Here is an 18330-nt window from a genome sequence, read left to right as displayed (position 1 = left end):
CTGTGAAAGTGGGAACTTGCACAGACGATATCATTACTTCCGGTCAACCTCGTTCCCAGGGCTTTTTCCATTTTCTTAGAGAAATAGCCCTGGGAACGAGTTTGACTTTCAGTGAGCTCTGATGTGCCCTGTCCACTAGAAGACCGACAACTCGCTTTAACCCTCCTGTAAAAGACGAAAGGAAAATAGGAATAGACTGACCCTTGGATGGAACTTGAGTTATGGCCAAGTCAGGACTCTAATATATATTAAATGCTCCCGTCAAAGATATTAAAAATATGCCGATTATACTAGCAGTGACACTTTTACAAAAGAGCAGAAATTATGCCAGTATTTGTATAATTTCCAAATTGGCCAAGGATAAGGTTAGCTCAGAAGGTAAGGGCCTAACAGAAAGTCGCCATTACGCGCCGGTGGCTATTATCAAGCACACCCTGTTGCAGGCTCTTCTGTCGTCCTCTAAGAAAAAAAGGTACAAAACTTTAGGAGAAACCATTTAGACAAATATACAATGATCTTTATTCAGTTATATATGCAATAAACAAAAAGCTTTTATGGCGAAATACAGTTTTTGACTAAAAACACAAAGTATATTAAATATTGATTTACAAATTCGAAGAATCGTGGATGTACTGTTTAAAAAACGAGCTAGACCGAGACTGAGGATTGTATTATCAGGTTTAAAAGATGTCTCTCGCCTCGAGGTTTTTAAACCTGTTAATACACGACTGCGAGTTTTTCTTTTCTGATATAGATCAACTCATTCTAGCACTGCTATTTAGATTTGGGGTTGTTTTGATCTGAAAAATTGGACGTAAAGTTAAGCCATGTCTTTATCAGATTTAAAGACACTCATAAAACATTAATTTCTCTTGTTTGTTTTATGAATTATTACTGAGAAATGCTCCATGGTGATGCTCCTTGCTGTGGTATTTCAGTAGAATTTTCTCTGATGTTCTCTCAAAGAGATCGTTCATGCCTGTTGATGATTTGCTCTGTCGTTGGTCTCCCTGTGCTGCGCTAACTTTGAAAACTTTCCATATACTGCTTTAATCTGCTGGACACCGAACTGTCCGTACACAAAGATCTTGTCACTTGAGTAACCCAGCTTCCTCATCCCCTGGAGCACACCCATGACCATTCGAGGACCTCCACATACTATCACCCGATGACTAGATTCTTCTGGTGGAGGGAGGGAACTGGATAGCAGCTTGGAATCAATATAGCCCTGCCCTCCCTCCCAGTCATCGCGGTCAACCTCGCTGACGGTAAACGACAATTTCAATCGCTTGTCGTACTTGGCATACTTCTTTAATTCTTGTTGGTAGGGAATACCGTCTGGTTTTTCAGCGTAGATCAGGAGAACTACAGAGGTTTTATCAGTCGGATCAGCCACTATTTCGCGCACGATTTGGACTGCAGGCTGGCATGACATACCGGTTGCCAACAAGGTCAGGTTTTTGGTTGAGTTGTGTACGTATTCGTATCCACCGCAAGGGCCGGAGAAGTCTGCAGTATCACCTGGTAAATGAGGAAATAATATCGTTAGAACTTTCTGTAATAAATCAAACATGAGATATCTTACACCGTTATGTACGTAGTGATAAAACAAACACAAGAGAAAATTTATTAAAATGATACCCAAGCATTATATATCAACGCGATAACGAATGTTTCGTCTGATATTCAAATACCATGTAGTGATGAAAACAAAGAAGTGAAAGTATGTAGACATAATATCCCGCACACCGGAGGTGATATATCAGCATAAAACTGAGAGTTATATCTGATATTCGACGACCAGGAAGAGATACAACAAACAAGTGGTGGGGAGAAATTGTTGAAATATCAATTAGACTCATCTTCCCTGATCATGTGCTCAATTCTCATGACCAATCCGTTCTCTAAAGCATTGATATTATAAGGAGAAATTTCATGCTGATCATCCTTAGTGCTTAAAGGGTTAAAGTAAAAAGTGGTAAAAAGCATGTCATGGTAATTTATGTTTTTTTCTTGGAAAATGTGCACGATGACACATTTGGTCAAACTGTAAGTTCCTACCAAAAGAAAATACCATGACTGTTACGTTAAATGAACGCTTTTTTGCATTTTTTTTATTGTGCTGTTTGATGCTATACAAAGTAGTTCCAGCCTTTAAAACAGTGAAACTTCTCAGAAGGAAAACCCTAATAAGTCAAGATGGCTCTGAAATGAAATTCATTTTTGTCAAAAAAATTCTGCAATGTGATGTGACAACTCAAACAAAAAGCTATTGAGCAGTATTACTTTTGGAGTATAGCAAGCATTAGGCAGAACTACAATTAGCGACGCCTTATGACGGTGAATGTTCGATCATACAATTCTTACCGACTTCGAGACAGCGCATTGAGTTCGAGAACATTCCGTGTGTTTCAAGCTTCAGCAACAGTGAAATCTTTCCAGGTTCCTTAGCGCGTGACACTGGTGAGAGAAACCGCTGATTTTTGCCCAGTCTCACTCGAACGTACTGACCAGGAAAGCATCCCGTAAGGTCAGAGGCCTGGGGCAACGCAAAGGTGTACTCTGCAACCATTTCAGCCAGAGGTTGAACGGAAAGTAGTTTTAAAGCGATGAACTCATCCGCTTTAAGACACGTTTTCTGTTTAAGTTTAAACCCATTAGTAGAATCCAGAGATTTAAGGGTCGCTGGAGGACTGGTGTTGAATGGGTTATCAAACTCCGAGTCCTGGTACGAGTGATGGGTGTGGTTTTTCACGTTTGCATTTTCAATTTCTGCCTCTGCAAGCAGTTTCTTGGCCAGCTCTCGCTTTGCGTCTCCACTTAGCTTCTTTAGCTCCAAGTTAAGGACGCGGTCATCAGAAACTTTGCACCTAAAAGGAGATTTGAGAGATAAAATTGTTGAAAGGCGTTGAAAATAAGTAGTTTGTTCCTACATGTGGTTTTGTTCAGTATCTCAGTTCTGAGTACAGTGAACCGACAAATCAGTTGAAGGTAAAACTTAGCAGTCTTTTCATTAGGTGGTTGACGGGATTCTAAAAATGCGACCATTCAGCTAAAAGCCACTAAATAGTCCTACATGTGCTTTTGTTTATTACACTTCCAAGGTGGCTTTACTCCTTTTGAATCTGTGAATGAAATCCCAAATTGTGACCATTTAAATAAACGTTTTCGTGCAGTACTCTCCTGTGGTTTCTTAAGATCCGAGGACAGCGACGGCAGCGGAAACGTCGCGAAAAAAGTAAATTCGCGTTCTTTCAATCTTCACCGCGATTACTCCAAGTCGCTAACCTTGTCAAATGTAGGTGAACCCTACCAAGGTTGAAATCCTAAGAACCATATCAAAGTTCAGATAGAGAGAGGAAATTTCGTCGCCGCTTGCCTACGTCCTCTGTACGACGTAAAATTGGGCATTTTCACGTCGTAGTCGTGCAGTGACGGCAAAGTAATGTACAAGAAAGCGTGATGCAAGTGCAAAATTATTGTTTTGGTTACTAAACCTATTGCTTTTTTGATGTTCGTGTCGCCGTCTTCGGATCTTAAGGTCCCTAAAATGCTCTACAAGGTGGCTCTAACATTTGCGTCTGTAGATAGAATCCCAAATGGGAGATACTAAGTTGCGCCACAGAACAAGGTGCTTTAGCTTTTTAATTCTGTGTGATATCAAGTACTTAAACGAGACAGAATTATAATGGGCTGACTTAGGCTTCGGAAGGTGCAAAAGAAAGTGCATGTTTCCTGGATTCTTTTCTTACCAAAAATCTATCGCATTAAGACCAAACAGGCTCGTTTTTCCTACAATCTGTCTCAGCACCTCATTGCTGGCCCCCATTAACCATCCTGCTTTGCTGTCGCGTAGCAAACGCTCCAAACCTGTAAAGGAACATTTCACACGTTAAAACTACGCGAGCTTAAGAAATCGTAAAAGAATCTACTACCTCGGATCTTTCTAACCGCACAGCACAGAACTACACTTGAACAACAGTCCATTATGTATTTTTTTGTACTTGGTTTTATCTTGAACCACAACGATTGGCTTCGCTATTTTCCAAAGATCTAACTTCCGTCAGCTTGATAAGCCCTAAAGAACACTGTCCGAAGTAAATCTAGACATCTTCAATCGTTTTTCAAAGTTTCCGAAGATTTCCGACCATGTTCGAAGATTTACGAAGAAGATCCGAAAAAGAGCTTCTAAGCCTGACAGACTTACCAAGTTCTTTCTTATAACCAACTCCTCCACAGGCATGCAACATCTCATCTGCGACGTACGATACATTTGCGGCAGCTTTTATTTTGACTTGAAAACACCAGTGATGAAACTGACCTCGACTATAAGAAAAGATAAGAAGGAGAGACAAGAGAGATGCAAAGTGTTAAAAGACCAAGCAAAGAAAAGTAGACAAAACTGCGATCAGTTGTGATCAGGCGCCCTTCCTTGTTCCAGTTAACGAGCATAAAAAGATTTAAGTGTACATTACTTAACACGCATATCTTGTTAATAGCTGACAACGACAGCAAACCATCTCGATGGATATTTACAGGACGGCGGAAGCCCCCTATTTCCTCTCCAAATTATAATGACTTATATAAGAGAAGAGTATCCTCGGCCTCCCCACTTCAAATCACTAGTAGTCAAACAACCCCACCCCCCTCCCCCCCCCCCCCCTCGCCTCCCCTCTCATTTATTATTTCGATGTTACTGCAAATGAAACTAATCCGCTAATTCGCGCTGGGGGGAGAAGACAACGTTAAAACGTTGCAAAGTTTAGACGGGCTATTGCAGAGATTTGTAAAAACTTGCAAGGATTAATAACTAATTAGCTGACAACTCTCGATCTCTGTGAAAAGTTACTCGAAGACGCTCGGAGCTTTTCTACGGGACCCAAATCTTCACGATTCATAGTTATCGAAGCTCACCCATGCTTGGCTAAGATTGCCTCGGAAATTTTCTTGTCCTGATTTGGTTGCAATTGTCGTGACATTATATGATTAAGTGTCAGCTGAGAAAGCGATTTGTTGACTTGTTGTAATGATGCACTACTTACCACGGTGCTGTCATGGGTTCTTTGTAAATAGACCAGTCGTTGTTGTTAGTAACCCCATCCATTCCCTTCGCCACGTTAAAAAGCATCAACCGCGAGCTGTTTGTTTCAGTGATGGCTTTACCGAAATAATCCTAAAATAAAACACAAAGAAAGGGAGTGAATTCAATCAAAATTAAACTTCAAAACCTGTGATCTTCCCTGGACTTCTAGTTGTGCCGTAGATAGGTTTTGCTCTTACGACGGATGGTTCGAGAATGTGGCGCGGAGATTTCAAGTGCACCACTAAAAGAGCAATACTTTCAGTTGGTATCGTTGATCAAGCTGGTCAAGATGGTCCTATATATGTAGCTTTTGAGTTCAGCTATCGAGCAGTGCTATTCGTTTTTTTTTTTATTATGCAGTTTTCGGCAAGCTTGAGAAAACAGCCGACGTTGCGCAACGCCACGGTTTGTTTTCCCGCGAAATGACGTGGGAGAAACGAGCGCAGAAATTTCATACTGATTACGCGTCACTACTCAGATCTGGGTAGTGCTTCTGACCCTTGAAGTGTTATAGAAAGTTAGTTTGCTTCTACAAATTGTCGTGGTCTCCTTCAAACTCGCAGCAAATAAAAGTGCAGAGCTAATCAAAAATTACTCAAAAGGGATTGGACAGATTGGACAAGCATTGGGAAGAGCACATGATCTCTTACCTGTATAATTGGATAATCGGCCACGCGCAGGCCTGAATCAGCATGTTCTGTTCTGGTCACGTGTTTTTTAGCGACATCAATGGTACCCAATGCTAAACCGTTCCAACAGGCCGAGGAGTATAGCAGGAAGTATGGGTCAATGACTTCATGAGCAGCCAAGGGAAATTCACCTGTTGAAGAATTTAAAACTCCCGTTCATTGTTTTGTTTTAAAAATGGGTAAGTAGTGAAGCTCCTACTTAAAAAAGTAGGAGTGAGTTGGGGGGAAGCAGGAGGGTCCAAATCTCCCACCTTCAGCCCCATTTTTCTCGGCTTCATCTCTTTCATCCTTTTTTTATGTGCTAGTATTAAGCATTGTTGCGTAATTTCCCCAATTTCCCTACGCTCTCCACCGTTCTAGTTCTTCCTCTTCCTCCCTTACCCCTCCTGCTCTTTGTCCTCCCAGGCGCCATCCCCACTTCGTAGATTTCACTACAAGGAAGCCTTGACAAAAACAAATAGTCTTGTCGCAGCTATGATAAAATGGTATAGAACATCGTGGATCCTGATATAATGGACCAAGCTCCGTTTAAACCAACTATATAATATGTCTCCAGTCCATTCGCAGGCCAGCGCACTCCTTAGCTTTCCTGTCCATTTAAAAAGGCATGACCACTTTGGAAAGCTTTATAAGTAGAACCCCAGGAAAGTGTAGCGATCAACGCAATGGTTTTAATTTCTCTCTTGAAGGATCCCACTGAAGTTCTTCTTCTACTTTGTTAATGTTTCACTACATTTATGACGTGAAGTTAACTCTAACTGACCAAATGACCCAACAAGCCTGTCTGCAGACAGAACTCCTTCACACACAACAGGGCTGGAATGGTTACCGCGCATGCCAAGTGCTGACCACTCATCGGTACTGGAACGAACCTGGTCCTGTGAAATAAGCACATTCCGCCAATAAGCCATCATGTTCGTATTAGTCTGTTCAGAAAGCACGTAGAATTTGCTCTTTTACTAAACGGCTCCTGTGCAGTCAGAGGTTTCTCAGGGGCTCAAAGTACGCAGCTAAGGAATTAATGTGTCGAGTAACTGTCTTGTCATAAGATCACTGCTTAATCAAATACAAGGGTCTTGAGAATCAAGAAAAATGATGACCAAATATACATTTTAATTAGAAAATAAACTGTCATCATCCGTACCATAGAAGAAGGACAAGGAGAAATGTTTTGGATCGAATGTACTTAGGGTTTTAAGTATTACTTGATATTGCTTATACCTTGAACATAAGAAACAGACTGAGATTCATGAAGTCGCCAGCAAACGACGGGCTTGTGCATTCAACCACGTAGAAGTCTGCAAAACCTCCACTTGTTACCCAGGCCCCATAACGTAACACTTGAATGGTGCCGTCATCAAGCCTCTTGGCCTTGGAGGAGAATGGAAACCAGTTGTGCCCACCTGTGAGGGAGAAATAACATTTTTAGGGAAGTTTGTTTACATTTTGCTTGGTTCACCAGAAACTGTGAAGGGAACGTCCGTTGCTTTGCCAGTCGTTTTCTGCTTATTTTATCTTTTTTTTTAGTTTACTATCAATTGTTACTTTCAATGGCTCTCTATCTTTTTATCTGCTTAAAGTTCTCCTCAAGGTGGTATGTGTTTAAGCCACTTTTAGCTCTTGCCTTAATTGTAAGAGTTAAGCGCCAAGGCTAGGCGAAGAAGAAGAAGAAGAAGAAGAAGAAGAAGAAGAAGAAGAAGAAGAAGAAGAAGAAGATTTTCATAAGAAAGGTTTTGAAGTAAGTCTCGTCTCGTTTAGGAAGTTAGATTTTTGGAACTCGACTTGAATGGCCTATTAAGTACATTTACCTGTAGCGGGATCGCTGAAAACCAAAGTTCCAATTAAAGTGTCCTTGTCAAGCCGCTTCAGTAAATCTTGGAGAGTCTTGTTGTCATGATGGCGGAAAAGCATCGCTGCGACTGCGCCTAGGTGCATCACTGAAAACAGAGATGAAATTATTAGAATAGAACTTCTGGGATTTTTAAGATTAAGACTGAAAACATTCACAGATTTGTACAGTCCTCGAAGTTCCGAAAATACTGGTGAAAGGGCAGGGTCATCAACGACTCACTCCAAAGTTGTCACTAAATAATTCGCTTTGACCATTTGGCAACTACTATTTCAGTACCACTCTGTGAATACTCTGCCACAATTAACTTTGATTTGTACACTCTTATCTTTCTCCCATCTTTTTGTTGTCCTTAATCTGCTTCAAAATGAATTTAAAGCAAATTCAATTTTTCAGCCAATTTTTTCAGCTATTGAGTTGAAGCTCGTTGTTCTTGTTTTGGAGTCTCGGCTTTTGCGTTGATGTGACTAGTTCAGTGACAAAGTCCTTTGTTCCAGTATTTTGCTCAGGGGAGTTCTTACAGATGAGTTTGTAAGTGAAATGCTACAGTGTGACCATGTGACTGAAAGCTTCAAAGTACAATTTCCGGTGGCCTTTTTTGTATTTGTTTAATTCAGGCCGCTATAGGAGCCCCAGAATACATTTGCAACAATACTAACTCACCATAAATCATGGCGGTACTTGGGCAGCCATATCTGGCGATAGTTTCCACCACCATGGCGGCACACACGTGATTCTGACCCAGGCCACCAAGTTCTTTAGGTACGATAAGTCCCAGAAGGCCGAGCGATGCCAAGGCATCCATGCTCTTTCTTGGAAACTCATAAGTTTCGTCGCAGATAATCTGCAGAAATAAATTCCAGTTCAGAGGTTCTTCTGATTAACATTCTTAATCTTCGTTTTGGAAACGGGGTTTGGAAGTTTTAGTTGTTAACCCTAATCTTCGTGACCTTTTAGTTAAAGCACAATTACCCGTTATCTCCAACAATCATTTTCCGCCAGGCTTCTTTCGCTGTGGAGAAAAATTGGCCGCTTGTCCATACGTTACTAACGGCCTCACAAGTTATACCTTTTACGCTACAGGTGAAACACGCTCCATCACTTCACAAATTGCTTGTAACACTAAAAACGTGATCTACATGGTTCAATGTAACCGTTGCAATTTACAATATATAGGTGAAACTAAGCGACGTCTCAAGGACAGATTTAACGAACACAGACGTGCAGTCGACAAAACTAACATTAAATCTAAACCCGCTACTGTTTCTGAACACTTTCTCTCTCACTCTAACCATTCTCATACTGACATGCAGGTAATCCCACTAGGGAAAATTCATTCTTCACGTGACTCAGTTCGTAAGGCCAGGGAGTCGCATTTGATTGATAAGGCCATGACTCTTGAACCTCATGGCCTAAACCGCCGTGACGAATTATTGTAATCCATATCCTTAGTATTTTTCCTATCCAGCAGTGTGTTGTACTTCATTTCCGCCTCTCCCTTTTAAACAATCTTTATTGCGACATTCTCCATCTATAAAATATTTTGATGCCTACATAAGTTCAGTAACATCCGTAAACCTGAAGAAGGCTGGTATGGCTAGCCGTTGTTATACTTTGAGAACATTAATCGGGCACAACAAGTCAATGTCATACGACGAGCTGCTCACTACGGCTAGCATGAAATCCTTATATTGTAGGCGCTTACACCAGGCGTTAATACTTCTTTTTAACTGCTTAAATGGTACGGGACCTACTTATATTGGAAGCCTTTTTAAATACAGGCATACACCGTATAGGCTAAGAGGCGAGGGCTTGAATTTGGAATTACCTAACTTTAATCTTAAATTTAAGAAGAATTCTTTGACTTATTCATTAGCCAAGTTATGGAACAGTTTGCCTTCTCAAGTGCGTCTTTCAAGAGATGCTAATGACTTCAGAAGTAAATTGCACGACTGCAGCTTTTTAGAACGCGTCTTATAGTGCACGATTGTAGCCTTTAACTGTTTTAGAACGAGTATTATAGTTTTCCTAGTCACGTTTTTAGTATGTGACTTTTTAGTCGGTTTTAGCTTTTTATATTTTATGTTTTTATTACCAAGTTTTTTATATGTATATATTTATTGAGTTGTTTTTAAAACTGAATAATATTATATAGCTGTAGTTATTATAGATTTTATTTATACACGTTCGTATTTTGAACGAGTTTTTTTAGCTCTTTGACGAAACGTGTTAAAATAAATGATTGATTGATTGATTGATTGATTGAAATATTGTTATGAAGAAACAATACACGTTGTTCTGAATCAGCTTTGCAGTAGTCTTTGGACTTCTCGTTTTTGGTTCTTTATATTTTGGCTGATTAGATCTCTTTTCTAGAGATCCAAGGTTTACAACTAGCAGGATCTTCGTCCACGGTTTTTGCAGTTAATTTAATCCTTAATTTTTCGAAAGGCAGGAAATTTCAGTCCCTCTTTGGTTTTGTAGATCCATTCGGTAGAATTCACATGCTTGTCGGTGTCACAAATGTTCGCCAAATGTGTTTTTTTTTTCACGTTTAAACAGACGCAATATATGGAAAAACATTTCTTTGATAGCGCTGATGATTTCCTGTCCCGCAGCGAAAAACTCACGAAGTCAGAAGAGACTTCTGCTTGGCATTACCTAAATCTTTCCTGAGAGTTGATACTCTTAAATTAGCTAATATGTCATCAAACTTGAAAACAGTACACAAACGTCATAAGCGAGATACTACAGGCCACGGGATTTGTGGCTGACAACTAATTACATACTGAGTTTTGCACGTAGTATATAGAGCGGTTTTCACTTGACTGTCGAAAGGGATTGGTTTTGGTTTTGGTTTTGGTTTTACTACGCCCTTTGGTTGGCTAGTGTATTTACTTTGGTTTTGGTTTTACGACAGTCAAGTGAAAACCGCTCTATAATCGACAATCACATTTAATCATTTCCGTAACTTCCCTAAGAAGAAGAGGACATTTCAGAGTTCCAAAAAGTCTCTCTTTCAAAACAAGGTTAAGTGAAAAATGAGTCCTTTTTGCTAAAGAATAAAAAATCATTATGGTATCGCACTTATCCTCGCCTTGAAACAGAGGCTTGGGGCAACGTGGAAATTCACTGGCCTATTTTTAAGTGATCTGTTCTGGTGGCCGAGAATTCTCGAAGAAAGGATGAATAGATTATTGTCTGTAAATTTCTGAAATGTTGAGAGGATTACGGCACGCACTTCACCTGTGTTCACTAAGTGGAGAGTTGAAAGGTCCCTTTATCCTATGTCAGATTTTAAGCTCAGTTGCGTCTAGACATCCGGGCTGGTGGACGCATTGTCTAAAGCCTCTTGGAAGTTCTAAGCCGAAGGAGGCACTCGAAAGAACGTGCAAGTATAGCTTACGGCGTGCACTGTAACCCTGAACCTTTCACAGCGCAGAAAATAGTTCAGACTTTTCACAGTGAATTTTGTTGATAAAATGCCTTAACGTGTGATCATTCCATCCGTAAAAAATGTTGCTGTTGACCTGTATGCCAAATTTGAGCCACTAAAATAGAAGCAACTGAAATATTATTTCTTAATTATGGCAATGACAGCAAAAAAAAAAAGTCAAACACTTGGTTTCACTTGATGTAATGTTGCTTGAAAAAGGGCGGTAAAACCGAGATTTAAACCGACTTGGAGCCGATAAATCGCTAGGTTATTTTAGCTTTTTAAATCTGGATAATCGGGAAGTTTTCTAGATCTCGACGAAATAAAAATAAAAACTTGAGTCCAGTTTTTTAAAGTTAACTGGGATGACATTTGAAATCTTCATACTCGACATGGTATCCTTTGCTACTTTTAGCTAGTTAGTCATGTAATTGTGAATTTTCGGCGTGCGTTTAGCCTGCGAACAGCAGACGCATTTCCGGCCGTCGCTTCTCTCCCTCCGAAAAATTTCGGAGGGAGAGAAGCGACGACCGGAAATTTCTCTGCTGTTCGCGGGCTACGTGAGTTTGGAGAGCACTTGGTGTTTAGAGTACCACTATCCGGCCTCCCGCCACGCATCTCTCTTCGCGCGAAGTTATCATCACCATCGGTGTTCATCGTATCCTGGATATCCAATGATTAAGTTTGAACGTTAACACGATAAACACGTTGGCCTCACTTAAGCAACCGAACATGCTAACAACGGATAGTAGCACAGATGGACGCGATCAGCCCTGCCCCCCATGCCAGATACATACTACTGAATATAGAAATAAAAAATAACCTAAAACTCCCTAACAATAAACAATCCTGGCCAACTAATTTAATCCAAAGAGAGCCTTCTCGTATTGCAAAAGGCTGAGTTTTCACCATCTTTTCCGTTAACATTCTCCAAGCATTTTGCTTTTTGAACCGTTATTTCGTTAAATTTTAGGCACCTAATAATGTTTCTTTATTTTTGTTTCTGGACGTTTTTTTGAGAACACAATGTAAATCGTAATTGTCAGCTGGATATCACTTGCTATTTTCTATCTTTCTTTGTTTTGTACGCATACGCGAAATTTTGCCAAGGTTCAAAACGCGGGAAAAGTTTGACTTAGGCTACACAGGACCGATATTTTGACAGCTTGCACAATACATGCATTGAAGATCGAAAACTGAGGGACGACATGGTAACATAAGAGGAATGTTGCTGAGAGTAAGTTCGATCGAAGAATGGTCAACGGTGGTCTGAACCGGCCGACTAGGCTACATCCGTATACGAAGGACGAATCAAATTGTATCTGCAACTTTAACTAAAGCTAGCCAATCCGTTTCTATGGACACAATCGGGGAGTATGCAGGAATACCAGCTGTCTCCTGCTTGTATCATGACCCATTTTATTTAAATTCTTCTTGGCGGACCTAAAAAACCTAGTAATACTTACAGCGTTCGGTCTGATCACAGTCCTACAAATCTCTACCAATTTTGCTTGGATTTGTCTTTGTTCATCGTCCAAGAGCCACTGGGGATCGTAAAACCAATCTAAGCCCCAAAACTCCTTTCCTGCACCCCATGATTTTGTTCCCAGGGTTGAAGCCATCTCTAATAAAGTTTTACAAGACAGACTTCAGCGTGATCTGCTCTTGCCGAAGAGGAGCATTAACTGATCCTTGAAGAGTGATCTGTTAGTTTTATGGTCATATTCCATCACTGACATAGTAGTTGATCTTATTTGCGTCATTCGTAAGTGGCTTATACAATTGTACCTACCGCGCGCAAACAATTGGATATTGTTTTAACCTTGAAATAAAGAGACGCCAGTTGACCGATTACCTTTCACCTGACTCGCTTTTGTTACAAGATCCAAACTGATATCACATATCCTGAATAACTGCAGTTTTCCAGATGGCAAAAATTTACAGCTTGAAAAATGCAAACGGTATTAAGCACTGTAGCCTGCCTGCGTCGCAAACACTTTATACCCCAACCATACTAATGGTTTAGAAGGTGCGTATACCGGTTTTCACGCAGGCGAGAAGCAGTGCTTCAAACTTTTTTTTCGGTTTTAAAACCAACTTTGTGGAAATCGACGGGCGTATTCAATCGCCTTTTGACTACGGGTCCGTAATATGATGATTAGAATTTAATCCGTATAAATCATGAAGCTTGCCAATTTGTTGTTTTGATTTACAAGACACAGATCCAGTGCGCAAAAAATTTACAGGCTGTAAATCGAATTAATGAAATCAATGTAAGAAATAACACGCAACGCTGGCATCCAAGCCGTACTTCTACAGGCCTATACGTAAAGGCTACGCCTGAAAGGGTTACCGATTCTGTCAAAAAGGGTATCTAAAATGTAAGGGGTCGGACCTCGGGGCGAGGAAGGAGGTAGGCATACAGTGCATGGTAATACTTTCAGAGAGCTTTCATTTGAATGACCTTGAATGGTAGATTGCAATCAGCAACTAAGTGGTTCTTCTCTATGAAAGAGGTAGAATTCTACTGGAAAGGAAGCCTTTGAGAATTGATCTAAAAAGAGATAGCGCACTAGCATCTCTTTATCTTTCACGCTCGCGATCGTAAACAATGAAAAGAATTTTAGAAATACAGGATGGAGACACGTTCATCTCTTATCAGCCTGAAGGAAATTGGAAAAACGTAGTAATCAGGTTTGTGTAATCCGTGAGTGGAGTTCTAATTAGTGATCTTACACTCGTCAAATCTGAAAGTCGTGACTTAAGGCACGCTCTTGCTGTACCTGTATCTCTAGCTTCAGGGATGAAAAGCCGGGGACAAAAAGCGCCTGACGCGGGCATTCGTTTGGAGTGAAGGGTTAATTATATTTAAGAAGGAATCCACCAGGAAACTGAATAATTTTAGTTTTTAGTGGACAAAAACCGTGTACCAGAATAATTACAGTAAAAGCATATTGCATTCTTTTTTGCATTTTTCAAGGGCTGAAGATGTAATTAGTCATTTGTAATAACACCAAAGAAGATTTCTTATGGGAGTCCAAGAATATAAATGTCAAATTTCACAAAATTACATCTTACCCATGAAATTTTCAGAATTTTACCTGTGTTTTCCCATTTCTCGTGAAATTTGGCATTCATTTTCTCGTACTTCCTTGAGAAATTTTCTTGGTGTTATTAGCCCTTGAAAAATGTAAAAAAAGAATGCAATATGCTTTTAATTATACTGGTACACGGTTTTCTTTCTGCTATTATTCTGGTACAAGGTTCATTGTCCACTGAATTAGTTAAAATTACTCAATTTCCTGGTGGATTCCGTCTTGATACATACACGTTCAAAAACAATAGAAGTTCTGCCACGTTTGAAAAATAACCAGTCCTTTGCATGAACGTGCAATCTCGGCCTGTTATTTTGAGTCGGTTATTTGTAGAATAACGCTTCCGTAGAAATAGGCAAGCCTGCGTCGCAAATGCACTCTAATCCCCGTCTGTGGCGCAGGCTGGCGTACCATTATGTCACTGACAGGGAGAAACCCAAAAAGAAATGAACTGCCAAAGGAACTGGGAAGATTGTTCATTTTATATCGAAGGTACGATATATCGACTATCCGATCCTGTTTCGTGCATTCTTTTATAACAGGGGCAAGAATATCATTCGTAATACCAAAGGTTTCATCTACATACAGGCCCGGGGAGACCGGGTATTAATTATGTGCCGCCGGCAAAGTGGTAATTTAGGGGGATAACGTTTTATAGTATATAATTTCACTATCACGTAAGCGTCTTGTGAGTCTTTAACAGGACTTTGTACATATGCCCTGTTTACATGTGTGGTATACCACTAATCACAAACTGAATAAACGAATAAACACCCATGCGTATGAATCCTAAACAGTAGAAAATATTGAGATCCTAAAGACCAGGTTTTTCTTGTCGATATTAAATAAAAACAGAAAAAACAAACGTTTAATTGGGGTCACAAAAGGCAGAGCCTGCGGGGAAAACCGACAACAATCACTTGGATAATTATGGTCGCGAATTTTAAGAGCGTATTATAACCCGGGGGGGTACTCGATATATCCCTGGGTGGGGAGGTGCGGCACGGCCCCTCATACCCTGACCCTGCTTAAGACAAATATCGCTGATTTTCCTACCCTGTTTAAGACAGAATTCCGATTTTTGATACCCTGTTTAAGACATTTATCCTGTTTAAGACAAAAAATGATAAATTCGATACCCTGTTTAAGACAAAAATCCCGAAAAACATACCCTGGCTGGCTGCACGTCCCCATTAAGCCCTTATAAGGGAGTACCCCCCCCCCCCCCCGGGATTATAACCAGTCTGGAAAAAGGCTTAAAACGGCAAACCGCAATACGCCCACTTCACTAACTGAAAGTCTGCTCTCTGGCGCAAACGTTTCAAATCGATAGACCTTATTTACGATTCCTATTCCCGCTAGCCTGCAAATGCAGCCGTTTTAATTCTTCTTGCGGCTAATCGAGTGGCAGTGACGGCTGTATCCGTGGGCTAAGTACCCGCCATCGTTGCACGCGCGGCAATGTCACGTAGTTTCTCAGAGGGCAATGAAAATTTGCCCATTCAGGAAATTGCGGACGAGCTCGTTTATTCTAGACAACAGCTTAAAGACGATAACGGCAAGCAGTGGGTGGAAGTGATCATTACAGAGTTCGAATATCAGCTTTGTTGTAGTCTTTGGACTTCTCGTTTTTTATTGCTAATATTTTACCTGATTAGATCTCTTTTCTAGAGATCCAACGTTGACAACCAGCAGGATCTTCGTCGACAGTTTTTGTAGTTAATTTCTTTATTCTGCAGTGGGACGTCGTAAAAGAATGAATTTGTGAAATTATGGGATTTTTCGGGGTATTATAAAAGAACATCATCCAAAAGGCCTACTTGCCAAAAATTAGCATTCCACGGCAAATTGTCTGTGAAACATTAGCCCAGTTATGCTCTGATGACACCTACAAATTCTTCTAAATTTGACTCAGTTCATAACATTAGGAACCGAGTCATATTTACTAAGGATTTGTATGGAGTCATCAAAGCAAAACGGGACTAGTATCTCCGAGACAATTTGCCCCACAATGCTAGTATTTGGCAAGTAGGCCTTTCAGATGTTGTTCTTTCAAAACACTTTAGAACTTTAGAACTCTATAATTTTTTACTGTTTTGGAAGCATTAGCTACCGTAAATGTCCTCACAGGGCATGTGCAATATTGACATAATACTCGGTGAAACTCAAACTGTCCATTTTGCATTATCATGACCGATACAGAATCGATCGCCATTCGGCTCGTATATATTGGCAAGTTTTATCACGTGTTTGCCCCCTGAAATACCATGTGACATTGCTTCTATCTCGTCAACCCTAAAGCGTGTGCAAAGATGGTGAGTGTCGTGAATAAGGTCTTTTAGCTTGCGTACGTAGCATGCGCCTGCTTTAGTCTTTACAGGTTACAAATCGATTTACATGCATGGTCTTCGACCATACCCACAAGAATTTGAAGACTTTTTAACCTCATACCCAAATGATACCTCCCGTAAGTAAAAGCACGTGCAAGAATTTAAAACAAATACTCATAGAACTGTTTGTAGATATTATTTATGATGAAAAAAAGACTCCAGGTTGGATTGCAAGAATAACATTTCAACATGGGACCTAAATACTCTAGGAAGTTGAACATCCGAGTCGAAATTTAATCTCGATGTTATGTTGGCAGAACCTTTGGAACATCCTTCCAGAAGGTCACAATAAAAGAATGTTTGTTTGTTTTGTTTTGAGGAAGTACAACTCAAACTAAAACACTATTACAAAAATGAACGCATAAGGCTGAAGAAAGAAACTTTAGGTTAAGATAGTACATTATTTCGCATAATGATAATATTTCAAATCAGTTATTTGGGTCCTTTAATGTGGTTTTCTTTGATCTTTTTGAATCACCAAACCGAGGCTTTGTCAACAGCTCCTTTTAATACCTTGAGCAAAAACGATGAGAAATCCCTCGATGATATCCGAACGTTGGATGTTGTTTGTATCTTAAAATCTTTTGCAAGTGAAATTATTCTACTGAACTAAAAAGTCCGCTTATCATGATTTTTAGAAGATCAAAAATTTTTTTTTTCATCAAAAAGGATACATACCCGAAAAGGCTCTCAGTTGGGGAGAGAGGATTCTCTTTGTCCCAGCCATGGAGCTGGTTCCAAACAGGAGAAACCTTTTCTCTGGACATCAAGTTATTTCCAATCTCACACTTGTCTTTACAGTAGTCTTAAAACGAGAAAAAATTAAAATAACTTACTGCGTTTGGTCTGATCACAGTCCTACAAGTTTCAATCAGTTTGGCTTGGATTTGTCTTTGTTCCTCATTAAGTAGCCATTGTGGATCGTACTCCCAACTCATGCCCCAGAACTCTTTTCCACCCCATGTTTTTGATGCTGGCCTCGACGACATGTTCAAACTCTTGTGTTGAAGAACTTCCTCTGATCGTGATTTATTGTCGATGCTCTTGTTATGATATATCTGACTTATTATAGAGTGGTGTTTTATAACCGTGCTAATGACAAGTATTTGACACCTAATATATGAGATAAGAAGGTCTAACAAGGAAGTCACGTAGCATATAGCCGGAGTTACCTTGGCATACCAGACTTTACATAAGTGGCCCGGCCGTGGAAAACGTGTCCCGCGAGCAGAGGCTACGTTTTCGCATTACTTTTTCCCCCACAGTATTTTTTCTGGCTCGTTTTCCATTCTAATGCTTACGTCAACAGTCCTTTTATTTTTCTTATAGCCTGCCCTATATTAATTTTTACATCGTTGGGAAAGAAATTCCGCCACATCCAGCTTTCGACGGATTCAGGGTACCTCAAAAATTGTATCGCGGCTCTCTATATAGTTGACATGTTTTTCATCAGCAGCGAGCCAATGCTTGACCGCGGTGATGAAAGCGTCCACATCGCTTAACAGAGTAAAACTATACTCAGTCTAGTCAGTGACTACTATCATTAATCCTCAAACTTGTCCGATGTAGTCGATGTATCTAAGAAACAAATCAGTAGGAATGGAGTACTGAGAAAGACGATTTCACTGTAGTGCGTCGATGTGTTCGATCCTTCCTGTCTTTTGCCTTGCCGTGCTTTGCCTTGCTGTGTCCCTTAATTATAATTAATTATAATTTTTATCCCTAGTCAATAATAATTATAATTATACCTTAATTATGCCTTAATTATAATTATTAACCCCAGTTAAT

At 40.1% G+C, this 18330-nt stretch overlaps 1 protein-coding gene across 2 annotated transcripts; it reads right to left on the bottom strand.

Annotated features, from left to right (window-relative positions):
• Positions 1–495: 495 nt before the first annotated feature.
• LOC140921332 (uncharacterized) lies at positions 496–17629 on the bottom strand. Of its 2 annotated transcripts, none has more exons than XM_073371330.1 (11): positions 17379–17629; positions 8285–8465; positions 7581–7709; positions 6994–7175; positions 6536–6650; positions 5734–5903; positions 5043–5173; positions 4208–4326; positions 3753–3870; positions 2368–2870; positions 496–1521 (listed from the first exon to the last, which is right to left on the bottom strand). In XM_073371330.1, the coding sequence occupies exons 1-11, from the start codon at positions 17529–17531 to the stop codon at positions 974–976; spliced, it is 2349 nt and encodes a 782-aa protein (XP_073227431.1). In that variant the 5' UTR covers positions 17532–17629; the 3' UTR covers positions 496–973. The 2 variants fall into 2 exon arrangements, with proteins under 2 accessions (XP_073227431.1, XP_073227430.1); XM_073371329.1 differs by lacking the exon at positions 17379–17629 and adding an exon at positions 12524–12753.
• Positions 17630–18330: the final 701 nt, after the last annotated feature.

This window comes from Porites lutea, chromosome 12 (assembly GCF_958299795.1).
Source record: "Porites lutea chromosome 12, jaPorLute2.1, whole genome shotgun sequence".
NCBI classification, from domain to species: Eukaryota; Metazoa; Cnidaria; class Anthozoa; order Scleractinia; family Poritidae; genus Porites; species Porites lutea.
Note: the sequence above shows the minus strand (reverse complement) of the source record. Positions and strands in the feature narration are given on the sequence as shown.